This window comes from Colletotrichum spaethianum (genome assembly GCF_022836535.1).
Source record: "Colletotrichum spaethianum MAFF 239500 DNA, contig11, whole genome shotgun sequence".
NCBI lineage: Eukaryota > Fungi > Ascomycota > Sordariomycetes > Glomerellales > Glomerellaceae > Colletotrichum > Colletotrichum spaethianum.
Genome location: NW_026054781.1, coordinates 716,388 through 742,054, shown reverse-complemented (window position 1 = coordinate 742,054; position 25,667 = coordinate 716,388). Strand labels below are relative to the sequence as shown.

At 56.0% G+C, this 25,667-nt stretch overlaps 7 protein-coding genes across 7 annotated transcripts; 4 read left to right on the top strand and 3 right to left on the bottom strand.

The window, feature by feature from the left end:
• Nucleotides 1–637: 637 nt before the first annotated feature.
• ColSpa_05134 (nucleoporin NUP85) lies at nt 638–3,994 on the bottom strand (the record flags this gene model as incomplete). Its single annotated transcript, XM_049271346.1, has 2 exons — nt 638–1,552; nt 1,604–3,994. 2 exons carry the CDS (start codon nt 3,992–3,994, stop codon nt 638–640), a joined length of 3,306 nt encoding a protein of 1,101 aa, XP_049127303.1.
• Nucleotides 3,995–5,813: 1,819 nt separating this feature from the next.
• Nucleotides 5,814–7,281, top strand: ColSpa_05133 (S-(hydroxymethyl)glutathione dehydrogenase; the record flags this gene model as incomplete). Its single annotated transcript, XM_049271345.1, has 4 exons — nt 5,814–5,834; nt 5,995–6,124; nt 6,226–6,999; nt 7,064–7,281. The coding sequence occupies 4 exons, from the start codon at nt 5,814–5,816 to the stop codon at nt 7,279–7,281; spliced, it is 1,143 nt and encodes a 380-aa protein (XP_049127302.1).
• Nucleotides 7,282–13,746: 6,465 nt separating this feature from the next.
• ColSpa_05132 (AN1-type zinc finger protein TMC1) lies at nt 13,747–14,061 on the top strand (the record flags this gene model as incomplete). The annotated part of the gene is made up of 2 exons (XM_049271344.1): nt 13,747–13,890; nt 13,987–14,061. 2 exons carry the CDS (start codon nt 13,747–13,749, stop codon nt 14,059–14,061), a joined length of 219 nt encoding a protein of 72 aa, XP_049127301.1.
• Nucleotides 14,062–15,425: 1,364 nt separating this feature from the next.
• ColSpa_05131 (endonuclease III) lies at nt 15,426–16,910 on the bottom strand (the record flags this gene model as incomplete). The annotated part of the gene is made up of 2 exons (XM_049271343.1): nt 15,426–16,065; nt 16,159–16,910. The coding sequence occupies 2 exons, from the start codon at nt 16,908–16,910 to the stop codon at nt 15,426–15,428; spliced, it is 1,392 nt and encodes a 463-aa protein (XP_049127300.1).
• Nucleotides 16,911–18,036: 1,126 nt separating this feature from the next.
• ColSpa_05130 (putative lipid phosphate phosphatase 3, chloroplastic) lies at nt 18,037–19,556 on the bottom strand (the record flags this gene model as incomplete). Its single annotated transcript, XM_049271342.1, has 3 exons — nt 18,037–19,002; nt 19,057–19,356; nt 19,500–19,556. The coding sequence occupies 3 exons, from the start codon at nt 19,554–19,556 to the stop codon at nt 18,037–18,039; spliced, it is 1,323 nt and encodes a 440-aa protein (XP_049127299.1).
• A 2,891-nt stretch (nt 19,557–22,447) lies between these two features.
• Nucleotides 22,448–24,235, top strand: ColSpa_05129 (RNA exonuclease 4; the record flags this gene model as incomplete). The annotated part of the gene is made up of 1 exon (XM_049271341.1): nt 22,448–24,235. One exon carries the CDS (start codon nt 22,448–22,450, stop codon nt 24,233–24,235), a length of 1,788 nt encoding a protein of 595 aa, XP_049127298.1.
• A 116-nt stretch (nt 24,236–24,351) lies between these two features.
• ColSpa_05128 (RNA exonuclease 3) lies at nt 24,352–24,597 on the top strand (the record flags this gene model as incomplete). The annotated part of the gene is made up of 1 exon (XM_049271340.1): nt 24,352–24,597. One exon carries the CDS (start codon nt 24,352–24,354, stop codon nt 24,595–24,597), a length of 246 nt encoding a protein of 81 aa, XP_049127297.1.
• Between the last annotated feature and the right edge of the window lie 1,070 nt (nt 24,598–25,667).

The window sequence follows — 25,667 nt, the reverse complement described above, 5'->3', positions numbered from 1 at the left end:
TTAGTACCATAGATATTATCAAAATTTCTGAGTAAAGATCTCTTCATACTAGTTCGCCTACTCCGGGCGGGCCAACAGAGAGGCGCTCAGCTCAAGCTTGATGACCTCATCCAAGCCCAGCATCTCACGCACCCTAGTCCTCAACGCAACGACCTTCCTGCCCTTTTTGTCTTCATCGTTGGGGGAGATCCCGGTATGCCAGAGTTTTCCGAATGCCTCTGCACCGCGGTAATGGGTTTCGAAGTACGGTGAGACCCGTTGGCGAAATCACCAACGCTCGCAAATTTCATCCACGCCGTAGGCCCACCATGGACCCTTAACCCACGACCAAGTGAAATGACACTGCCAGCGCCTTGTGAGGGATGACGCGGTGCAGCGGGCTCACAGCATGTGGAGAACGTTCTTGTAGGAACGGTGTGATCTTGAATAATCATCCAGGGCAGCGACGACAAATCATCACTCCCCCGGCGAACCAGTGGTATTATACATCAGAAAATTTCTTTGAATGCCTTCCATTTACATCATTATCAAACTCCGTTCCGTCCCGTCAATCCCATCCCGGCTCCGCGACTTGCAGCTAAGGAGCCAACACCCTGTCGCGCTTGCGCTTTACACCCGCGACACGTCCGATGCGATCCTAGTACACAGGCGTGTTATCCGCATCGGCCAACCACAACGTCGCCAGGTCTCTCGACAGACCCAATCTGAGTACTCGAAGCACGTCCTCCGCCGAGGCGCCCGCAGTAAGTCCTGTTCTCCAGTCCCAGCCGCGCTTGGCCTTGGCGAGAGACAGACCGCCGCCGCCGCCGCTGATGGAGCGGTGGAGCTGGCTGGCCAGCATGGAGCTGCCACTAAGCATGTAGCTGCTTCCGCTGAGAGAGCCGGTGCTCTTGCGGATTAGGTCTGCGGGCGTAGAGCCCTTCAGTCCCGGTGTTGATGCCAAGACAAGCTTGAAGAATTCGTCAGCGGCGTTGAAGATGGTGGAGTTGACTGTCTGAATGTCCTCGATGGCCTTGAGGAGCGTGTCCATCTGGTCAAGAGTGATGACAGAAGGGTTCTGGTTGACAAAGGGGAGAGTCTCGCCGAGCAGGGCGAGGATAAAGTCCTCGCTAACAACGGCGTCTCGCGTCTCGTCGTAAAGGCCGCCGCGAATGTTGTCGTCGGAGCTAGCGATGACGGCAACAAGGGCTGAAGCCGCTTGTTTGCGAAGCGAGGCAGACTTGTACGGAGACATGTTTGCAAGTCCGTCAGTGTCGCGGATTTCGTAGAACTTTCGGAGGGTAGCGTATCCGCTCAGCATCCGGCCAAGGAGGTTAGCCGCTTCAAGGTCCTGTTTGGCGTATTTCTCAAGTGTTTGGCTACGCTCGTTGAGGAGTCGGTAAAGGTGGTCGTCCAAGTCGTTGGCAGGAGGATAGACCGTGGAATGAATAAGAGAGTAGGACATGAGGAGATTGAGCACTTCGCGGACCTTGCCTGGCCGGTGAGCCAGAGCGTAGTACCACAGAGCCTCTCCGTATCTGTGGGAATCCTTTGCGAGAATGTCCGCGTAGGTCTACCATTTGTTAGTCAACTTATTACCTCGTGTCAACAGATAATGACATACCTCAGCTGTCTCTTCGGCATAGGTGATCATGCCGAGATCATTCAGGATCCTCCAGACCTTGTCGACGGTGACTCCAGAGTCGGAGTCGAGCTGTGCTAGAATGTCGCGAAGCAGTTCTCCAACCATATCCTCGGACTTTGTAGCCGAATCCATGCGTCCGAGGACTTGGATCGCCATCTCCCAGCCAGTTCGATCTTCAGAAAGCTGGTCGATGCCAGCCAGTTCGCGTGCGTAGTGTGTAAGTGTTGTGTCTTTGATACCCTCCACCTCGTCCGCAGTCTGCGGCGAAACTCCGAGAATGTCCAGATCCTCCATATCCAAACTTTCCATAGTGATCAAGTTAGGCTGCTCGGGCTTAGGGAGCCATTGTCCAAGAGAGGCGAGCTCTGCCACCGAAGAAGCGATGGGAAGAGACCATGCTCGAAGGATTCCGATGACGGCTGCGAAGTCCGACTCGAAAGCAGAAGCAATGGCGACTTCCACAGGGTTCATAGAGTTGAAGTAGAAGTCCGACTCGACTGCGGTGTGGAAGGCAAGTGACAGGCGCTCAAAGTAAGCCTCCGGTCCAAGAGAACTACTAGATACCCGCAGTCCTTGAGAGCGAGACATGCGCAAGCTCTTTTGCTGACCGCGGCCTTCTTCCCACCATCCAAACAAACCAATCGTGGCTTCACACCAGTCCTGTGCTGTCTCCAGGATGGCTTCCGGCGTTCCCAAAATGATTTGGTAGACAGTCTGGAGGTGTTCGTAGATGTCCCAAGGAACCTGGCCCTCGGCCTTCCGTACCAGGCCAGCCAGAGACGCCCCGCCGTATCCGTTATCGTTACCGCTAGTGAACGGGTTCTTGTCCTTACCCTCTGCGAATCGCTGAAGCTTATCAAGAGAGCCCTTGGCCTGAATGCGGTACAACGTCCAATCGCTGCTGAATATGTCCCAGTTGCCCTTGTTCGCTGGGCATATGTCGAGTGCCTCACAGGCAATGCCAACAGCGCGTTGCAAGTTTTCGAGAGCTTTGCCCGAGTAGGCGTAATCGGCTCGAGGCCCCTTTTTGACAGACTCCCATCCAGCATTCCTTAGCAGCTTGGATGCAAGGTCGACACTGCCGCGAATCAGAGCGCCTCGCAACGTCGGCCAGAAAAGGCTGTGGCATGCTGGACTAGGCTTGTGGTTCAATACGATATCGTACTGCTCGGGGTATAGGTTGTGGTTTTCTTCGATCCATTGGAACAAGACGTAAGGCAGCGGCGGCACCTCCGTTTCGGCGGAGCCCTGCTGTGCGAAGCGGGTGTGGTGCATCTGGAGAACCAGGCGAGCGACATAGGCAGCCTTCTGGAACGGCTCAGTATCGGGTCCGGGACCAATCTCAGCAATATGTTCCCCCTCCGGCATGGGTAAGGTTTGGGCGAAGTTGTCCCAGAGCTCCACCAGCGGATAGACAATGGTCGAGAGCGAGATGTCGAGCTGTTCAGGGTCCTCCTGCGCGCCGATCCCTTCGTTGTAAAGCTGGTTGATCAAGTCCTCCGTCTTCAGAACGACCTCGGGCGACTCAGTGATCACAGCCATGCCCAGTCCCTTGTACAGGTCCTTCGCGACAGCAGAGAACTTGAAATCTTTCCGTCTTCCGGCCGACGAGCGGCGCATAGACGATGCGCGGAAAATATCTTCGGCCTCCCTGCGCATGCGCGCCGTTGCTGCGGGGGTGGCCAGGAGTAGGAGATCCGACTCCTCGGCGCCCATGCCGCCTTCGCCTTCGTCCGAGTAGCCGAGCTCTTCGTCGTCGCGGCCGCCATGTTGCATGTTCAGGAATATGTCGTCGTCGTCTTCAATATCCTCGACTCCCGGCTCCGCGACAATGTCATCCTGGTCGATGTCGGCTTCAAGGTATCGCTCCATCTCGGCGTCGGCGGCGTCGCGCTCATCGTATTCCTCGTCCTCATCTTCTTCCTCTTCCTCTGAAGAATCGGGAATCATGTACCTGCCCGTCCGGTTATCGTAGCTGACTTCGCTTTCGCCGGCGCCGTATTCCCTGCTTAGTGCCGACGGCTGCCTCGCTGCTGGCTTGGCACTCTGGTGGATTGATCGACCCAAAGGTTGCTGGGAAGCGGAGTCGCTCCTCCCGAAAAGGTTCTGCCTTGTGCCATTGGAGCTTGCGTTGCCGAAACCAAATGGCTTCTGAGCGGTGACTCCCTGCAATAAGGAACTTCCGAGGTAGGATTCGGACGGCGCGCCTGCGGGTGTGAACGAGGCGGCAGACGAGGGTGGGGGGCCGGCGGGTGTGGTCGAGGGGTTGTCGCCAAAAGGGTAGTGTGAGCCCTTCTGAGGTGTCTGGCCTGGCGTCGACGGTGGCGAACTGTCGAAGGCCGAGTCGTCGAAGGAGAATTTGTTGGGCATGACGACGTCGATGGAGGGGGCGACCTCAGGTCACCCAAATGGACCTTGTGTTGTCGCGGAGACGTTGGTGGTCAGCGGGAGCGAGTGTAAGTGGATTCGACAGCGAAGATAGAAGATCAAGCCGCTTCCATTCGGTTTGCAGCGGTCGTCGAGGCTGATTGGTCTTGCAGGCGCGGCCAGTGACGAGGCTGAGTGGGTGGGTGTGATGTTTGGTCGGACGCGCTTTTGCTGGATAAATTTTGGAGGTTCGCGATGCTTGGCCCGTCAACGCGGAAGATGCCGCCGCCTGAGGCCCACTTCGAGCTTCCTTGCTTCCCTGCCGTGCCTGCCACACTCTCACCACCGTTGCAGTCTGGTCAAAGTGGCCCGAGCTCCCAGTTGGCCGCTGACACACCAAATCGGATCCTCTGGAGCCAAAACTCGAAAGCTTCCAGAGCGCATCCTGACACATGGATGATGGCACCGAGATAGTGCCCAAACACCAAATTCTCATGTCATATCGTTGGAGACTTCCCTCAAGGTTCAGGTGGTTTCCCTCCGAAACTATGCAACTGTGATGCGATTGTGATGGCTCTTAATCCGGGGTAGTGCACACACACACACACACACATGCATACGTGAAGGTTCCGCATCTTTTGACTTGTCTTTGTACCCCTCCATCTCATCAACACTCATATTACCTACACCTCAGTTGATTGTTCATCTGTAGTTGAGATAGAGCTTTCCCTTGTTCTTTGGTAACCTTGAGTTGAAAGCGTCCGCGGGCAACTGACTCTGTATCTAACCATCTAATCATGGCCCCTCTTCGGAGTTCTAGGAGGTTCCGGGCCGTAGATTAGATAGGGTAGAGCTGCCAAAGGTGGTAAATCAAGACAGAAGCTACCCACGGACATAAATCGGGTAGTCAGACAGCCGCCTGCTTCCCCGACCCTTGACATCACGGGAAAGCCATCACGAATGAGCCTTGGCGTTGACAATCGCCGATGGACCATGCCTGGACGGACTGCACCAAAGGGAACTCAAAAGCCTAACTCCGACGGCTTAAACTTTTGGCCAACCCCTCATGGAATCATGCAGACAGGGCCGGCGAGAGAGAGAGAGAGAGAGAGAGAGAGAGAGGGAAGGGAAAGCATTCGTGGTCCGGCATACCAATCAAGGCCTGTCCCGCTTGCCCCGGCTGGGTGGCCGTGGTGCGGCGGTCGAGACCGGGAAAGCGCGCTTCGTTCTCGGAAAGTCATCCGTGGGTTACTTCGTTAGCTGCGAGGCATGGTCGGTTCGCAAATAAAATAAAACAGACTGGGTGCCGCCTGGCTAGCTCAACCGCAGTGAGATAGCTATTGACAGAGCTTCACCCTCCAATGACGTATACGTTTTCTCTCATCCCGTCTTGCTCAAGAGTCCCGGCTAGCATCAGTCGTGTTGTACCCCCTCCACTGCCGAATTCACCTGTCACTCTGGCGCCTCGATGACGGGCTGAGACCCCCGCTTTTCAAAGTGTTTGGCAATTGGGCTGGGCTGGCGCAAGGTATGGAGAAAAAATGGATAGTACCATAGTACCATAGTATAGTTCAGCTCCCCGAACCCCCGAGACCTGACAATCACTCGGACGCTTTTCCCCTCCCGAGGGAAACGCAAGGTGGGGTTTGGAGATGTGCGCCAAAAGACAACCGGGGCGGCGGCAGTTCTTGTCCATCTGCATCTTGAAATGCCCCCCTCCCTCGAAATAAATACCCTACCCTGCCCAGTGAGCTAAGCTTAGTGTGTGATTCCTTTTCCATCAAGGTTCTCATAACCCATCGTCAATCTTGAAGAATCCGCAATGTCTGCCACCGCAGGAAAGGTACGTCAATCTATATCTACATCTGTATTCCCTGCTCTTGCTTCGCATTGCGGGGTAGCTCTCGTCGAACCGAGTGGAATCGAGAGCAGCAACCAGATTTCCATGTCTCGACCTCCGCCCGCTCGAACACTCCCGCTGACCCAATTGATCTCCAAAACAGACCATCACTTGCAAGGCTGCCGTCGCCTGGGAGGCCGGCAAGCCCTTGAGCATCGAGGACATCGAAGTCGCCCCGCCCAAGGCCCACGAGGTCCGTATCGAAATATACTACACTGGTGTCTGCCACACAGGTGAGGAAACCCGCCGTCTCCAGTACCCCGCCCACTGCTCGGGAGGGCTTCCGAAGCCATATCTATATGATCAGGAGATGCTGATCCGGAACCTCTCCTAGATGCCTACACTCTCTCCGGCAAGGATCCCGAGGGTGCCTTCCCCATTGTTCTGGGCCATGAGGGCGCCGGTATCGTCGAGTCCGTCGGCGAGGGCGTCACCAATGTGAAGCCCGGTGACCACGTCGTCGCCCTCTACACCCCCGAGTGCCAGGAGTGCAAGTTCTGCAAGTCCGGCAAGACCAACCTCTGCGGCAAGATCCGCGCCACCCAGGGCAAGGGCGTCATGCCCGACGGCACCTCGCGCTTTAAGTGCAAGGGCAAGGACCTGCTGCACTTCATGGGCACGTCCACCTTCTCCCAGTACACCGTCGTCGCCGACATCTCTGTCGTTGCCGTCCAGCAGGATGCCCCCATGGACCGCACCTGCCTGCTCGGCTGCGGCATCACCACCGGCTACGGTGCCGCAAAGATCACCGCCAACGTCCAGGAGGGTGACAACATCGCCGTTTTCGGCGCTGGCTGTGTCGGTCTGTCCGTTGTCCAGGGTGCCGTTGTCAACAAGGCCGGCAAGATCATCGTCGTCGACGTCAACCCCAACAAGGAGGAGTGGGCGAGGAAGTTCGGCGCCACCGACTTTGTCAACCCTACTCAGCTCGGCGACCAGTCCATTGTTGACAAGCTCGTTGAGATGACGGACGGCGGCTGTGACTTCACCTTTGACTGCACTGGCAATGTCGGTGTCATGCGTGCTGCCCTCGAGGCCTGCCACAAGGGCTGGGGTCAGAGCATCATCATCGGTGTCGCTGCTGCCGGTCAGGAAATCTCCACTCGGCGTAAGTTCCAACCCTTCAACGCATCGTCATCGTGTGATAAGATGCTAACCGTGCTTCAACGCAGCATTCCAGCTCGTCACCGGTCGTGTGTGGAGGGGTTGCGCGTTCGGAGGTGTCAAGGGCCGTTCCCAGCTCCCCGGCCTTGTGTCGGACTACCTCAAGGGCGCCCTTAAGGTGGACGAGTTCATCACCCACAGGAAGACGCTGGGCGAGATGAACAATGCATTCGACACCATGAAGCAGGGCGACTGCATCAGAGCCGTAGTCGACATGCGCAAGTAAGCAACGGCTCTAGTTGCAACCCGTCTGCGTCTTTTGTTACAAAAAGTACTGATAGTTTAATACAAAAAAAAGTGAAATCGATATCCCAAAAAGATCGCGCGACCCCAAACTGTGAAGCCAGGCGGACGGGCGTGACGGCCAACGGCGAAGCGTTGGCGCCGCTCAGCCTGTCCATACACGCGATGCTGCGATGCACTTTGATAGCAATGCAACACCATGTCGTCAACTTTCGTTCGTTTCCCCAGAAATGCTCATGTGTACATTTGTGTTACCCAAGGTTCTAGACCGTCGTCCAGTTGGACGGATCCGGCTGCCGGCACTGGTCGTGTGCGGCGGCGCGCGGCGCGCGGCCTCGACAATGGTCCCAGCCGGCCGGCCCTCCACTCAGAGTTGTGTGCAGCGTGGCACACTTGCAGGGCCTCCCATCTGTGATAAGACTAGACCCGGGCAGTTCAGCTTGGGGTTAGCGCTGTTTGCCAGATGAGGGTAGCCCTGTCAGGAGCCGGCTGCTTGCTTGGGAAAAGCTGACCATGGTGTGTGAGTAATTAGGTGAGTAATTAGTCTTCGGGCGACTTCTAACAATGAGCACTACTGGGTGCCAAAGGTATGTTTGCCAAGACCTCCCTGTACCTTCAACTCGATGGGAATCCCGCCCCCGTTGCTTGGCTACGAGACCAAACTGCATCGTCTTTTCAGCAAAATCAATGACCATGGAGTGGGGTTTCCAACTGCTGCCCTGATCTCCGACTGTCAACGTCTAACCGGCTTGCTATCCCGACGCCTCGAGCGGGTGAGCTAACACCAGCCCCTGGAAAAAGAAACGATCGCTGCCGCCGCCCTGGCGAACGCTATTAGATAAATATGCGTGTCTCCGTAGGCCTTTGTCTCTCTTGCAAGTTCGGCTGAGACATAGTTTTCTCTTTTGGTCTGGTTGCTTTCTGACTGCCTCTTCAAAAAACGACTGCTCATTGTCCAGTCTAGTGGATAGCCTCGCAGCATGTCTCGGAGGCCTGCGAACGGATATTAAGTTGGTTGTTGGTGCGGCTTGCTGCCGGCTCCCCCGGCTCACCTCAATCACTCGTGAGCAAGGTATCCTTTTGGCTGATATCTGCCCTGGTTGGTTGCGGCTAACACGAATGGCAAGCCGCAAGTCTCAACGGGAGACATTGGCAAGACGGGACTGGAGAATCGGACGATTTTGAGAACGGGAGCAAGGATAGGAAATGGAATAAGCCGGGGGGGGACTAACAACAACATAGGAAACATCAATTCAGCTGGTTGGCTCACCGGTTGGCTCGCAATTCTAGGAAATAATTGAACGGGGGTTGCTCGAAGCTGTAGGGATCCCCCCCATCGAAAATCAAGATCCAGGTGCATTGATGGCCAATTTTGATGGGCAATCAAGGCTAGACTGGCAATCTCAACTCCGGCGTAGTATCGATTGATACAGTCGAGGAACAACCCAGAAGGAACGTGGAGGGAGGTCTTCTTTGGGAAAAGTGCATAGGATGCATCTGCTTTGGCGGCTTTCCCACAAATACACAATCTTTTCGTAATGGGCTGCGGAGCGAAGGATGCTGCTGTAGCTCACTATTTGGCACACGTCCAAAGGGATCGGTGTTTCGAGAGGGAGATTCAACGAAGGGACGACGCCAATGCAATCTCAGCTAATGTCCACAATGACCAGCACCCCAAACCAACGTATTGCCAATGCACATGCTCGCTACTCTTAGATGCTGTGTTAAGCGATTGCACCGAATGTTGATCAGCTGGGCTGGACGGGCGTGTGCTGGCTCAATGCAAGGCGGCCTTGGGTCCCCAGTAGGTCATGAGTAGGTATTACTCGACGACGCGAGGATGATCAGTCTCGTGAACAGGTGAGGCTAACGATGCGCCTCTCCCTATCGAGGATGATAAGATAAGACGGTCAGTCATGCCGTGTTTGATGACAGGCAACGCAAGGGTCGCTGCGTCGAAGTGTTCGTATCCATCCATTCGTCTCGTCTCTCCGATGGACCGTGCCCGCACGAAATAATGAATGACGGCAGTTATTCGGAGTGCAGCATCAGAGGAGGAGGTGGACAAGTTCGGAATACAACGGGCTTGTCCCTTGCCTGCCTTGCCTGTTGCATCTCGGCCAATTGACTGGAGCGCGGAAACTCTTACTGGAACCACATGTCATGACCAATGGTGCCGCTTCCAAGCACCTAGACATTGTCGCTGCAGGAAGCCAGATCCAGTACGGTAAGAGGTCAGGTTGCACGGCGCTAGGCTGGGCGGCACTGCATTGCAACTAACATCTACCGCTTCAACTGGATTCCTCCACCCGTCAGAACTCATCTTCTTATTTGGACAGAGCAGGCCAGTGAAGGACAATACCTATGTGGTTCGGCATAGGGAGAGGTACTTGTGGACACCCGTTCATATCCCCGGAGCCGAGCCTACGATGTAGAACACACTAATGCTCGGTGCGGAGATGCACATTGACAAACCCAACAGCCGCCTGCTGCACCGCTCGGTCTTGCGGTGTCTTCCTTTCTTTTTGCGAGCCCACCGCCTCTTGAGGGATCGCCATCGCATGCTCACAAGCTAGTTCGACTTGTCGATTCCGCGGGCTGGGCCAATGAGAGTATCAGCTTTGGAATTCGGTTGGTTCGAAAACTAAAAGTTTGCTCAAGTCGTAACCACAGCGTGCGGAGGCCCCGAGGGATGAGGCTGGTCCTCTTGGACGTGTTTGAAGGGCGTGGTCGCGCTTGGCCGACGGCGAGAGCAAGGACACCGGGCCGGTAAGGGGTCCCAGGGTTCTTATCCTTTCTTCAGAATAACTTTATCATCATCTTGATCTTGCCAATCCTCTCGACCGCGCGACATCGTAGCAACGTTTGGGCACCCATAAGTGCGGATGAGACAAGCGAGATCTGCATACATGGCAAGGTTGGGTAGCGGCTGACAGGAGACGGTTCATCGCAGCGTTTGAGATGTCGGCAACTTACAGGCTGGGGAGGCGGAGACGAATTGCAGGCGGTAACGGCTCGATGAGGAGGGAGGGGAATAGACGGTTTGATCGTAGGTGAAAAGGCGAATGGCGAGAGCGAGGAAAGGGAGGCGTGATGACGATAGCCTGCGACAGGCGATTACGGAGTAACTGAAGCACTACTGCGTATCGCAAGTCAGTCATCCGTCCATCGCCAGCCATCTTTGGGCCGAGTTACGAACGGTTGCAAAGCGAAGCTGGGATATCTCCTGCAGCTCATGCTCCTACCAGAGCCTTGATCCATGGGGCCATACGATTACCGTTGCCAACGCCATGCGATGCCATATTATTGCCAAAGCCTCTGAGAGGAATGTGATTCGGACCCTTGTTAGTGGATTATTACAACCGGGTGTCTGCTGGCGGGAGGGGGAGAAAGACGCAGGGCGGGCCAGTAAGCAGCGTGCAAGTCTGGCATGATGCCCGGCCGTTGGGGTCGAGTAGGATTTCTCTGAACTGACCTTAGCAGATCAGAAGACGGGCTCAAAGGATTGGGCAATGCATAGCTTCCGTACCCGTCCGTCGACAGTCCGAGGTAATCAGTGGTGCGATGGCGAGACGCAAACGTGGGATAACCGGCGGGCCGGGGTTCGTTCGACGCTACGGTTTGCATCTGGGAGAATGGGTATCGGCGACGTTGATGATGACGGTGATTGACGGCAGCGTTCAGCAGAAGTGGTAATGAACATATCATATGCCACAAGAAAATCTTTGATTAAGTCCATCGGGAGGGAAACAGACCTGACGCGGAAGAGGCCGGTGCCGGTGCAAGCGTGTACCTTCCTCGGTGCTGAATCATGGGGCGTTTCCTTCCTGTTGTTTCTCCATCTCATCAACCACCACACTTATTGCTCTCCTGACCAATACAGGAAGGCACCATTAACTTACACGACACAAATTCCTACCTCATTGACTCGGCAGGCGTAGGTACTACGTATACAGATCTGCAAGTCAATGCCTGCATCCCTCGACTCTCTCATCTTCACACGCATTGTTGCATCTGTCTGACTCAGGCCCGGGAATTCCGTCAATACAGTCGGAGCTAATGCTTCCAAAAGTCACCTCATCTCGTACATCACCAACAAACCACCGCTGACGTACATCACCTTGCACCGCCTTGTTTCTCGTTGAGGTACAGAGTACTCCCACGTTCCTCGATCCTATTCAGTCTCACCAGTGAACCATCAGGATCCTCCCAGCCACATTGCTTTCCCCCTCTACCCTACGGCAACGGACATTGCAGCATTGAGCAGTAGATCCAGCCGGCGATCGTACGCTACTCCGGTACAGATCCGGCAGAAACGACCCGTCGATTTGGGACAGAAACAGAGACCAGAGAAACACTGCACACAACCCTGATTGAGAGAGATAGAGAGAGAGACACACACACACGAGGCGCAAGGCCCAGTCCCGTCCAGTCCAGTCCAGTCCAGTGTGCTATTTACCGGTACCACAGTGGTGCTGCAGTGTTCTGCGTCGTCTTTTTTACCGCTTTCGGAGCCTTGCAAAACCGTCAACCCATGTCATCGGCATTGCCCAGGCCTCCATTTGACGCAAATCAATCCAGCGAGCACAGCCAGTTACAGCATCAGCGCCAGCGCCAGTCCCGGTACCGAGCCATCAGTATCAGCATCGGCACAAGCCCGCCTTGCCCGCCTCCGTTGGGGATTGCATCCACATCATTGCCCATGTACATTTAACGATCCCGAGGCTCAAGGCCACCGAGAAGCACGGATGGCAGGATAAGCCTGGTGTAAGTTGTCCTCCTGCTCTTCTCATCCCCCCCCCTCCTCGCTCCGGTGACCGTCCGTCACGATTTTAGTCTGGTGATGACCGGTAATCGGAGAGACAGTCGAGGGGTTGATAAGGCCGGCAGAGAACGAAGGAGATAAGAGATTACAAACTATGGGGAAGAAGGCATGCGTACGAATACAGTACTCTCGTTCCGCCCGCCCTGGAACACGACCCTGACTCCATCGCGCCCGTCTCCGTCAGCGCTGTCTCGGTCACCCCATCAGATCTACTGTACCAACCCACCGCACCGCTGATTACCTACCTGCACCCACCATCGTGCCAAGGCCCCTTGGGCAATGCGGACGGTACCCAGGTACCTCGGACGCACACGTACGCCGCTCACTGCCTGTCTGCCTACCTGCCCGCCCGTCCCATCGCAACAGGGAAACACCCACTGTTCCGGCTGAACAAAGGACAGGGAACCCTCATGGTTCAGAGTACACTACAGCCTCTCATTCTTCATGTATCCGTACCTGACCCCTACCCTGACTTTACCTTCTCTGCCTCTCACTTGACCTCATACCCACATAACTGCGCCGGTATCCGCATCTTGAACTGTGCTTGGAGTCGACACTCCCCTCCCCATCGCTTCACGCCGGCCAGTTATCGATTCTGGCCTGCCGGGCTACGGCCCAACCCAGCACCGTGCCCAAGTCGCAAATACGGCCAACACGGCGCCTCAGCTTCCACCCCATTGTACAGATTCGTATCTCCTACAACACTAGTTGCCTCCCCCATTGTTCCATTGGATTCTGCATGCGGAAACGGAAACGGCTACCTTAGTAGGTACGCAGCGTGGCATGGATGTCACTGGGGACACCGTGGACACCGTGGACCGCAGAATGGTCTGGCCGTGCATTGCAGCGCAGTGCGCAACTCAGCAGATGTCCATTCAACAGAAGTGAGTGCTCCCACTCTGGTGTGCTACGCTGTGCTGTGTGTGAGAGAGTGTGTTGTGGTCACACCCACCGTCCCGAGGCAACTCGCTCGCGCGCTGCCGCTCGCTGCCTCTCCTCCGCCTCTGCCACGACAAGCCTGGACGCCTCGCCTCGTCGCTCGGGTCTCCGTTTTAATCAATCCTGCATTGGCGCCTCCGATGAAGTGTGCCCTGCATGGCCATTATCCCAATAAATAACAACACAATCCACCCCCCTCCCCCCCCCCCCCCCAGACCAGACCCGAGCTCCACCAGCCACCCTGTCCCCTGCCCCACGCCTGTTGTTCCTTGTCTTGTGTCTTGGTTGTCGCTGTGAGCGCTTCTCCCGCCTTCGACCTGGCGCCTGGCCTGGCTGGACCTGGACCTGGACCTGGCTCTGCTTATTAGATCATCATTGACTGACTGACTGACTGACACAATTCGCCTCCAGCCAACTTCTATTACTTGTACTCTCGCTCACCACCTCTTCTTCCTCCTTTTTCCCTTCTCTTTTTTTCCCTCTCCCTCATCCCATCTCGACCGCTCTCTACCCTTCCGCCTCGCATCTCCACCGTCGTCTTAACAACGAGTCGCCTCCACGACCGACCAAGTTCGATCTCGACTCTCTCGACACCACATCCCACATCGCCTTACCCGGCGTCTTACCGCTTCTCAACGAAGTCACCCACACATCACCACATCATCATCTCAACAACCGCCCATCATGCCTCAGAAGAAGATCCGCTGCACCTTTAAGGAGTGCAAGGACGCTGCCCAGCGTATTGTTGGTGACTGCGGGTTCTGCAACGGCCACTTCTGTGGCAAGCACCGCCTCCTCGAGGACCACAAGTGCTCCGGCTTGGAAGACGTAAGTTGCGCCTCTGACTCTTCGTGCTCCTGGCTTCTTGGCCTGGGCACTGTCTTGCGAGACCAAGGCCTTCTTTGCTAACTTGTCCGCCATTAGTGCAAGAAGCAATCTCATGAGCGCAATGCCGCCCAGCTCGAGTCGGAGCGCACGCAAGTCATCCGTGGAGTATAGTCGCATTGTACTACCACCATTTCCATATCCCATCGCAAGCCCGACTGGCTTCCGCGCCATCACACTTCCGTCGAGATGAGGCGAGTCGGCCCTCATGACCGGACACAGCCTAGACTTTACCAGTAGCTCTTGAGCAGTCCGATGCGCGAGGCGACCCTAATACTGCACGTTCCCCACACCTCTCGGGACCTCTGCACGACACGATGGATTCTCTTTTCGATACAGTTCCCGCGAGACTCGATGAAGCTCGCATAGAGTGCAGCAGCGGTAGCGACGGCGGCGGCGGCGGCAGCAGCGCTCCTGTGTATTTCGCATCGTCTATCCGCACGACTCGGAGCGGTATGTCGCCTCGAATTCTACACCACGATGTGTATCATATTTCAGCTTAGGATAGTTCGGTTTTCTCACTTCCTCCGCACGGCGTACCGGCGTATAGTTATTTCAAGCGGCCGCCAAGGAGAGGATTGGTCGTCAATCAAACCAAATTTTTTTGGATCCTTCAAATACATTTCCCATTCCAAATCTTCATTCCGGTGTTCTTTGCCTCTTTCTTTGCCTGACATATGATAATGACTCCTAACATTCCCGATGAGTTGTCGCTGAGGCAGGTCCGGCAGCGGAGATGCAGCAGTGGGCCTGGGATAGCTCGGAGGGTTGTTCGCCATTTTCAGCCGAATGAAACCACGGACGAACATACAGTCCGCCTCCAGCAATTGGGGTCCTTTGATCCGTAACCTCCTTGTTGTTCCAGGGCTTTGAAAGGAGGGTTTGTCCCTCGGAGTAGCCATGGCACGCCATGCTTCACCTGGCCGCTTTTGTCGTCCTCTGACCTGGCGAGTCAGGCCGCCGCCTCCGCCTGCGCCGTGTCCACGTCACACTGTGAGGTGGTGGAGGACGACGATGACGGCAACGGCGGGCACGGGCGCAGCAGCCGAACCCCGGTCTATCTCCGATATCGTACGCTGCAGCTGCTGCTGGACTGCGCTTTCGCCCCCTTCTGTCGCTGTCTGTCATCTTCGCCCCGCGGAAGACAAATTAACCATACAGTGCCGGCAACGCACGCCACGGGTAATCAGTCTGGCTGTCCATTTCCTCAAGAGTCGGAATTCCTCCGAGCGATTCGGGCCCGCTCTCCACCGCTGGCCGACGAGGAAACAGGCAAGCCCCGGACATGCCGTTGGTCGCACGGTCGGCATGCGGTGCCGGCGGACAGATGTACGTGTCGCAGCCCCTGTGTTGCACTGGTGGTATTGCGCACTCGGATGTTGCACAATGATGATTACGACATGGTCTGTCTCCCGGACGAATTCGCAAGTTAACCCCCAAGACGACTGTTGCCCCTTTTTTTTCCGCCGCTCGTGCCCTTATGACGCCTTTCCCCTTCGCGCTCTCCGCGGCGTAGCCGCACTCGCGGGCTTCTCTGCTGCATCCCGTGCAGGCCATTGCTTGCTGTCTTCCACCTTGGACTCCGGCGCAGGCTCCGACACCCCTACAGCCTCGTTGACGACTCTATCCTCTACTACTTCCTCTTCCTTGATGACCTCTTCCTTCTTGATCACCACGCTGCCGTCGTCCTCCTCCTTCACCTCAACCTTGACCTCCCTCGCCCTGCGCCCCTCGTTGACCTTCTTCCTTTCCGCCGCCTTGCACATCCCGCTTAACCCGAGCTCGCATTCGCCGCACTTCCGCCCGACGGGGAGGCAGACCGTCTGCCCAAACCCGACGAGCAGCCAGTTGATCTCGCGCCACTTGTCCTTGGGCAGCCAGCTCTGGAGCGCGAGGCGCGTCGCCTCGGGCTGTGTCGTCTTGTGCCAGCCCCATAGGTTCGTGATGCGGTGCACGTGTACGTCCACGCCGATGCCCTCGGTGCGGTCCCAGGCCGCCGAGAGGCACAGGTAGGCCATCTTGGGCCCCACGCCGGGCAGGGAGGTGAGCCCTTCGATCGTGTCGGGTATGTCGCTGTCGAACTTGTCGCGTAGGATCTCGGCTGCTGCTTTGATGTATCTTGAACAAGTCAGCTTCGCAAACTCTTTAAAAATGTTGTCCATCTCACCCCCGCGCAGCAGCACGCACCGCTGCATCCCATCCATCACTTACTTGGTCTTGTTGTTGTGAAACCCCACCGCCCAAATCAGCTCGTTCAAGAAGGCGGGCTCGACGGCGAGCACGTTCTCCAGGTTCAAGCCGCCCGGAGCCCCCGGCTCGTGCGGCGGCAGCTCCGTCATCAGCCTCTTCATGGCCACCGCGTTGACCGTGTCTTTTGTCTGGCTCGAGAGCATCAGCGCGATGAGGATGTGGAAACGGCGGTCGCGCTCCGAGGCGTCGGGATGGAAGAGACGCTCGCAGCCCATGGTGTCGACGGCGGCGTTGCGCGCGGCGCCGTGCAGGCGCATCTGCTTCACCGCGTCGTAGACTTGTTCCCAGTCCGAGGGCGGCTCGGTACGCGGCTCGGCGGCGTTGGTGCCCTTGATTACGCGGGCCGGTTTACGTGCAGCTTTGCGCGGCTTCGCGGGGGATGGCTGTGTTGCTGTCGTGGATTCGTCCTCGACGTGTTCGATCTTGACGTTTGTGCTACCGTCCTCGGGCTCTGCGTCTTGGGCGTCTTCCGCCTTTGTCACGCGTCTTCGTTTCCGGCCCCTCGCATTCGTGACCGCATCTTCGATATCGGTGACGCCCAAGACGATATCGTGAATCGCTCCCGCCGTTGCAGGTTGCGTTGCGGCATTCGTGTTCGCAGTGGACGAGGAGGAGGGGGCGTTATACGCGAAACGCGCAAGAGAAGAGCGCGTCGTCCGGCGCGTCTGTTGCGGCGGCGACGGCGGTGTCGCTGTCGTCGACGGGCGGGCCATCTTGTTCAAGAGGGCCGAGGTTTCTTTGGATAGCTTCGATGTCCTCATCTCCGCTGCGAGCACTCAGTGGGCATTCCCCCCTCTGCCGCAGGATCGGATGCTGCCGGGGGTTAGTTTCGTTTCCCAGGCTGTCGAGAAAGCGAGGGCAGCACGCGCGTCTGGGCTGGTTTGTGTGCGATGGGCGTTATCAACGACGCAATTGACTTTGCAGCACGGAGAGGTCCCGGCCCCGTAGGCGTAATCGTAAACTCATTGGCCCTGGGGCCGCGGCCGTTCCTGGGTTCGCAGGGGACCAAGGGTCGTGCGGGCTAGGTGGGTTGGGGTACCGACACTACCTACCTACCCCTGCGCAGGCCGGATAGCCGGGATGCTCTGTCGGCATAGTGGTGGGCTACTAATCTACTATACATGGTGGCGATGCGAGACACCCCTGTTCGATGACGCTGTGAGTGCGAGGCGGGAGCCACCGGGAGAATGGGAGGTCCCCACTGGTTTGGGTTGGCTTGGGTTGGGGTAAGATGCGGCTGACGGGCGTCGCAGGACGTAGGCCGCCTTTCGGTCTCGGGACTCGATGCATTGATGATTGTGCACCGTTGCCTTGTATGTCCGTATAGTGCATGCCGGGGAAAAGGACAGATGGCATGGTACACGCGGAAGTGATCTCAGAAGAGTTTGGTGTAACGCATGCCCAGTAGACGGGAGAGGGAGTGGGAGGGGTCGTTTTGACTTGGTTGTGGTCGCTTGTACACAATCTACACCGGAAAGATTGGTATCACTCGAGTGTTATTAAACATGATCAAGCTTGCTACCCTTGCGGTTTGTTTTTTATAAAATAAAAAAAAGAGGCGAGTCCGGTTGAAAGTATCAAGTGCCGGGCACGCTGTCGATTGTCTCTTGAGCCAATCCCTTGGGGAATAACATCGAATGGAGATGCGTAGACAACTAGGATTCATTGCGATCGAATGTCTTCAGAAGCATATTGCTGCAATGGCAGGTAGAGATATATTACAAGAACAAAACCTTGTACAAGAGTTTAAAGTCTCCGAGAGGAGTAAATGTTTAATAATTCCCAACGCTTCGCCAACTCCAGCTCCAACTCCAACTCCATTGTGCAAAACCCCCACCTCTAAACCATGAACTCTTCGTTCAGCCAGTGCTTAAGCACGACACGCCCCTCGGTGAAGCTCTTCTTCTCCCAGCGTACGATGATGGCGGCATGGCTGTGGCGGTCCTTGTGGATCCATACGGGGTACTTGTGCCAGCCGACCGAGTCGAGGTTCTGGATCATCTGGAACTGGTAGGGCGCCAGCGCGAGCGTGGGCTGCGACGGCACTGACATGCGCCTCTCCCGGGCCAGGAGCTGCGTCGTGCTGCGGTCCATCTCGACCTCGTCGAGGTCCTCGTCCGTCTCGCTCGCCAGGTACTCCTGGTCTTGCGAGCTGTTGAGCGTCTCGTAGACGTGCTCCACCTCCTCACGGATCTCCTTCATCCACAGGGGGCCGCGGTACTCGTCGATCGCCACGCCCGCGAGGCCCTTCTCGTGCAGCTGGATGCGCTTCGACGAACGGACCGTCTGGACGACGGAGCTGATGAGGAAGGCGACGATGCCAATGGGGACGAAAATGGTGAGGGCGAGGGCGAAGGGCACGCGCTGAATCCACTTCCAGCCGGCGCCGGCAACCGACGAGAGGGTGGCCGGCTCCGAGACTTTTGGCTTTGGCGCAACCGGGTGGTTCGGGTCGAGAATGACATCCTCGTAGCCTTCCAAGAAGTTGCACTTGATCTTGTCGAGGTTAGTGTACGGGTCGGTCTTGGAAATGCCGGTGGTGTAGTGCACCGCGCTCCTGTCGTTGACGATGTTGGTGTAGAGCGTGTGGCGCTTGAAGCGCTTCAGGCCGGCGAGGAAAATGGAGTTCGGGTCGGCCAGAACGGCGAGCAGCGGCCGGCCCGTGTCGCGGAAGTTATCGATGGTGAACAGCTGACGGCCGGACATGGACAGAGTGCGAGCGCCAAGCACATTCCACAAGTGGTTGTGCCATCCTCGCAGCGGCGTGCGAACGCCGAGGTGCGGAGTCGCAAATGTGACAAAGTTCTAGGCGAGGTCAGTAACCGTAAGCTCACAACAAGGGGGAATGCGCATTCGTACCATGCACTCCACGGTGTCGAGAATGCCCTTGGAATGAAGCAGGCCCACAGCGTAGCGGGAGACGAGCCCACCAAGTGAGTACCCCACGATGCTCAGCTTGGTGATCTTGCCGCCCCTTTCCTCGATCAGGCGGAGCTCCTCCTCGATCTCGGCGCACACGCGCTCGCCACCCCGCTCAATACCATCGTAAGTGAACGAGCCACTGTTGCGTTTCGCAAGCAGCAGATAAAGCTCATCGGCGGAATACTTTGCTCTTAAGCTTTTGGCGATCTGGGCCATGTGGTTGGGGTTACCCCAAAGCTACGGAGCCGAGACGGCGTTTTGTTAGCCCAGGAACATTCATGACGTCGGTGCGAGAAACAACGCTTCTGCAGCTGCAGGTTCAAGGGGTGAGGGGCATAGGTAACAGGGTTGGGTATGAGGAAATGAGTGTATGTACGAACCCCATGGACCAAGACGCAGAGATGATCGGCCTCCGCGGTGCCGCCGGTGTAATCCATGATGGAGTCGGATGAGATCAGGGACCGGTGAACAGATTGAACAGCAAAGGGTAACAACGTTGAGAAAAGTTGCAATGGGGAACGTCGAAGGGAAGCTCGTGTGGGACGCGCGCCGAGTTAAATTCTCGGGGCGACCACACAAGAGTCCCTCCAACGGACAGTCCGCGAAGCCCGACCGGGGGAGGGACCTCGGGTCCGCTCAGGTCCTGCTTCGCAGCGGCGCACACGTCGTCGTGAAATTCGATGACACTAACACAGGGCCACCAGGCACACCACTACTAATACGAGTGCCTGGACTTAAGGGGAGATAAGGCGGCTAGCACCCTAAGTAGTCTCTTTCTGCGCGGCCAGTGAGGTGTGCGTGTGTGTGTGTGTGTGTGTGTTTGCGCAGTCTGCGGGCGCTATTGGGCGCTGTGTGTCTTGAGGCTTCAGCGTGATTCGCCCGCTATTGCCTCCCTATGCTGCTCTCTAATTGGACCTTTTTTCGTAGGCAGACGACCGGAATGGAATTCGCGCACGCGACGTCTCGATTAGGAACCTTGCTGATGAGTGGATGGGCTGCAGCAGTGTACCGGGGACGAGTCCGCAGTTGAGGGTGGGGGAAAAGGCTATCGGAGTTTCGATCCGTGACGACGAGCTGTAGGATTGGCTTGTGATGTTGGGTTGGGTGAGCTCGCACGGGGTCGATGCGTGGGAGTAAATTGTCTCCAAAGCTGCAAGCTGGAGAGGACCTTGAGCACGCAAGATGCTACGCGCTGCTGATCGATAGGGCTGATGGGTGAGAACCCAATTCCAAGTCGAGTTTGAGCACGTCAATCACGTTGGAGTTGTTACTTCGGGAATCCCCTGCGACAGTTCAAAGTGTGCAAACAAACGTATCGCGGGAAGCAGTCCGTTTCACACAACCGCAGCCGTAGATCAAGATAGATAGATGGATAGATAGGCCCAAGCTGTCGAGAATGAGCCAAAAGAGTCGTGAGGAACCATTTCATGGAGTGGTGGGCAACGAGGACTGTCTTTATAGACCCTCAAGACGATGGAATCTCGCAGAAGCCCAGAAAACCCCCCCGGAAGGGTTTGTGGCTCCCGATCAACCTCATTGATAACGATTTCCTCGATAAACAACTGAGGGTATTTTCCCCGCCGTACACCGCCAATGGGTTCTGTCCAACCGTTGCACCGAGATAGGCAAGTCCATCCTCGAGACCAGGGCTGCCCTTGGTTTCGCACAAAGGCTTGGTGCCACTCGCACCCGTCGGGGCTCAGATACCGGCGGCCCGTTATCAACGGAAGAGATATGGCTGGATGATTTCGCTCGAGGTCCTTGTGTCACTGCCCTCCGCGTCGCCTCGTATGCGAGAAAGGTCCGAAGACTGCATGTCTAGTCGAAAGCGAGAGACGGACAAGGGATTACAACCTGATCGCTGCGCACGTCACATGCAATGCCATGTTTCGCGTTGCCTCTCAGCCAGTTAGTGCGCTTCTCGGACGCGGATCAGATAAGAGGCGCGAAGACAAGCGAGTATCTTAAGGATAGCATGGCCCGTCACGTTGTCGTCAGAAGAAGGTAGGTAGCCGCCAAGAAAACCGTTGTAAAAGTGGATGAGATGCCGAACCTGTAGGACAAGCACTTCCCGTGGTCCTGACTGTTTCCAAGCCAAGGAACCATGTCTGGCGTTGTCGAAATTGTCCGTGTGCTCTTGTTCACCGTGAAAGATGAGACGGTTCGTGGATTAGAGTTTGCGTCCCTGAATCTGCCGCGATAAGGGTTCTAAGCTTGATTCTCCTGGCAGAAGTACCGCAACCTTGGAGATGATGAGGAAGGCCGGCAAGGCAGGGGTCATAAGAACATTGCCGTGGTTGAGATTCAGTGCTACACAAGAAGAGAGAGACTGTCCATGACTCGGGGGTGTCGAGACGACACACGATGGGTGAAAGAGATGCCGGACTACCCAGTTCCCGGTGTTCGGTTTTCACTTGTCAATTGCGAGAACAAGGTCATCTCTCCTTTTCACGAGACACCTTGGCGGCCTCCCATATCGTGTGAGATGCATAAGAGGACAGGAACAAAGCCGCCGAACAACGCAACGGAAGCGGCGAGACCTGGGTTGATTCTGGACCAACCGGTGCATCTCCAGCAGGCGTCCCCACCACAGCTCCAAAGTGCCCGAGGTGAGGTTCCACGCCCCAACAGGCAGGCAGCCTTACCTAATCCGTCCAACGCTCGGAGCCTCCCCTTCGTCCCAATTCCGACAGCATGCGAGACACATCTACCATCTGTGACACTCTCCCAAACCAACCCATCTTTATGCCTTGATCGTTTCCGTTGTCGCCGCGTTGATCAACGTCCAATTTCACTTCATTCTTGTGTCAGCCTCGCCCTGGCTACGCGCCACGTTGGCCCACCGCCCATTTATCCGGGACCCGCGAATTCGCTGACTGGAACGGCACAACGTCACAAACGACCCGGCTGCGGTTTTGGCTATGAGATCTTCGTACCAGTCCCCCGGATCTTCGCAGCCTTAATTCGTGCCTTCACTCTCATTCCACCTTCATCTCCCTCGAAACGGCCAGGCGAGTACGGCCAGACCCCTTTGCCAGTTTTTATCGGGAGCCAAGGCCATTCCTCGTAGACAGACAGACAGAGAGAGAGAGAGAGAGAGAGAGAGAGGTCTTCTATCCCCCAGGCGAGGCTCTGGCAGTCCCCGTCAGATCCCATCGCCCTCGTCATCGTCGTCGTCGTAGTCGGCATCTTCGTCGTAGTCGTATCCTCTTTCCTTCCGCTGCGTCACAACAGCAGGAAAGGCAGCATCATCACCAGCTCCTGCCGCCATTGCCGAGGTTGAACCAAACTTGGTGTGTTTCTACAGCTTGAGGAAAGCATTGCCACAATGTCCTTTGTCGACCTCAAACACATCCCCTGTCCTGCCGGGGACAGGTGCACCGCATTCCAGTGCCTTTTCCAGCATAAAGATGACAGGGATAAGATGGCGGCACCATCAGCACCGGCGCTCAACGCGTCAGCAACGTCGGCCAAGAGGTCGACTGATACCACGACGGATGCAACCCAGGATGGCCCTCGAAAACGTCCAAAAGCTGCTCAGCTCGTCAGGAACCCCGCCAATTCTGCAAGAACGCCTACTCCTGTCAAAACCACCTCAAAACAAGACACCACTGCGCCGAGACCAGATGACACTCTGTCAGCTGTCGCTCGGCCCATTTCACCTCCACCTTTAAATCGCCCGTCTGCCTCTTCCTCGTCGGCCGTGAAGAGGCTTCCTCAGTCCAAACCACTCGCACCTTCCCTCGCTTCGTCCGACCTCAAGAAGTCGTTGAATCACTCTACTCCCACCAGATCCTCTCTTTTATCTGCAGCCAATCACCCTTCCAAACCCAACACTCCTTCAGTCACTACCTCCTCTGCGACTGCTTACACCCCAAAGTCAGCCCAACAAGGCACTGCTTCTCCGCACACTCCTTCAACACCAACCACGTCCAAGACCGAGCCACCACCCAAGCTCAGAAAGCCGGAGGCTCTCACGCCTCGCTTACTTAAATCATCCCCGGCCAAGTTCGATATTCGATACAAGCTTGTGCAGATGCTATACGGCGAATACACTCGCCTTAATAACGAACTCAAGAAGACCGCCAAAGACGCCGAAGAGAAACAACTCGTTCTCACGGACCAGGACCTCATCTGGAGAGTCCTTGACGAAGAGGAGACCACCGCTATCGAGAAAGGCGCCATCTACTCAAACGTAATCAAGAACAAAATCATGCAGTACAAGAAGATGACACTGCTGCAGTGGAAGGACGAGAGGGTCGTCCAACGCCACCAGCAGACACAAAAAGGCCCTCACAAGAAGCCGCCTGTGTCTCCCAAAAAGATTGTGACTGGGTTGACGCCGGCGCAGGAGGTTCGCCTCGTTCGCCACCTTATCACCCCCGTTAATGGCCTCGCTGCCCACGGCTACGTTTCGTCTGTCCCCACTGAGATCGAGATCAACAAGGCCCGTGAGGGTCTCGAGGCCGCCAAGGGGTGGGAGAAGTGCGATCGCTGTGACAAGCGTTTCCAGATGTTTCCTGGCAGAAGAGAAGAGGATGGGGCCCTTGCCTCCGGCGGTACTTGCACCTTCCATTGGGGCAAGACCTACTTCCCCGAGCGCCAACTCGGCGACAGATCCAAGCAACAGAAGCGCTACCGATGCTGTGGTCAGGCTGTTGGAGATTCCGCCGGCTGCTACACCAACCCTCATCATGTGTTCAAGGCTTCAGATCCCAAACGGCTTGCCACCATCCTCAACTATGCCGAGACACCTGCAAACCCTAATGCGCCCTCCGACAGAGCTGTGTGCTTCGACTGCGAAATGTGCTACACCGTTCACGGCCTTGAACTTGTCCGTCTTACTGCCACAGCTTGGCCCAACGGAGAAGAGCTCTTGGACGTCCTCGTTCAGCCGGTCGGCGAGGTTCTGGATCTGAACTCACGATACTCCGGTGTTTGGCCCGAAGACATGGCGTCCGCAGAGCCTTGGTCTGCCAAGGAACAAGACCCAACCCCCGCACAAGCCAAGAAAATGGCAAGTCCCAAAAAGGGCAAGAAGAAGATGAAGATTGTCTCTTCTCCCGAAGTGGCACGCGACCTGCTCTTCTCTCTCATCGCCCCCAATACCCTCTGATCGGCCACGGTCTGGAAAATGACTTGAATGCCGTCCGTATCGTGCACCCCACCATCATCGATACCGTTCTTTTGTTCCCTCACAAACACGGCCTGCCCTTCCGCCAGGGCCTGAAGATGCTTATGGACAACCTCCTCAACCGCAAGATTCAGGTTGAGACAACCGGCAAAGTCCAAGGCCACGACAGTGCGGAGGACGCTAGGGCTGCGGGTGACCTTGTGCGTTTCAAGCTCTCGGAGGAATGGAAGAGCATGAAGCTCAAGGGCTGGAAGCTGGAGGGTAATGAGTTCGTGCCACCTGGTGGAAAGGTGGACGACTTCCAGGGTCATCTGACCGTGGAATTCCTCGAGTCTGCTCTCTAGCGACGGGCGGACTTTGCCCATACTTGAGTCTCGGGAAATATGTCTTGGCGTTTAGGAGGATTAGGGGTCATGGAGTGCATGGGGAGGCCTGGAACTGGCATAATGATACCTACCCGTGAAAGGGTTTCTCTAATAGTAATGGATATTTTCCATTATACTTTTGTCCCTCATTGATCTTTGCATACGTACAGCCAAAGACCATGCCGTGAGTCTGAGGCGGTAGCTAATGTCAGCAGGTTGGGCTGGAGTTACTGGGTCAAGATTTGCAGTCACGATGCAATCTCTTCCTAACTTTCCATTCCTAGACAGAAACATACAGAAATTTAATGATAAGCGTGGCGGTGCGTCGGTTCGAATCGCGAGAGCACGCAACTCGTTCGCCCCTAACTTGAGGACATATAATTTTTCCATTTGTTAATTTCATACGCAGTACGATGCCGATATCCCAAACGCTCATACTGATCGACGCACTAAAGCCTAGATATTCAGGACCTGACCAAGCATTAGCCAAATGATGGACTTTGCCTGTGTGATGCTCCGAGTCGGGGCTCACCTTCAAGTATTGAGTTTAATTTAAGCGTAGTTTAAGTATAACTTTATTCGAAATATATCAATCATCTAGTGCTATAAAGCATCGGCAGTCAAACAAAGACGAGATCCATGGTCGAGCAGGCGCCCTTATGGGATCAGGGCCCTCTGTGCAACAAGTATGCGCACAGCTAAAGTCCACGTGGAAGCCAAGAGGCTGGATCTCTGGTTCATCGAGGAATTTGGGGGCCGAGATAAGGTATAGTCTCGAAACCGGAAACATTGGAACATTGGACTATGCCTGGCATCGTGTTCGAAGATGACCGGCCAGCAACACTTTTTGAATTTGGTCCCAGCAACGACATTATCAACACCGCTATCGACGTAGTTGTAGCGATGCTTCCTTCCTGCTTTTTCATGTCACCATTGCTGATCCATCTTTTTCGAGTGGCGCTATCTGAGAATAGTTTGCTACTGACACTCACCATGAATATGTCTCTTCTATATTGGTTGACATCGAGACATATTGCTCATGATGCTCG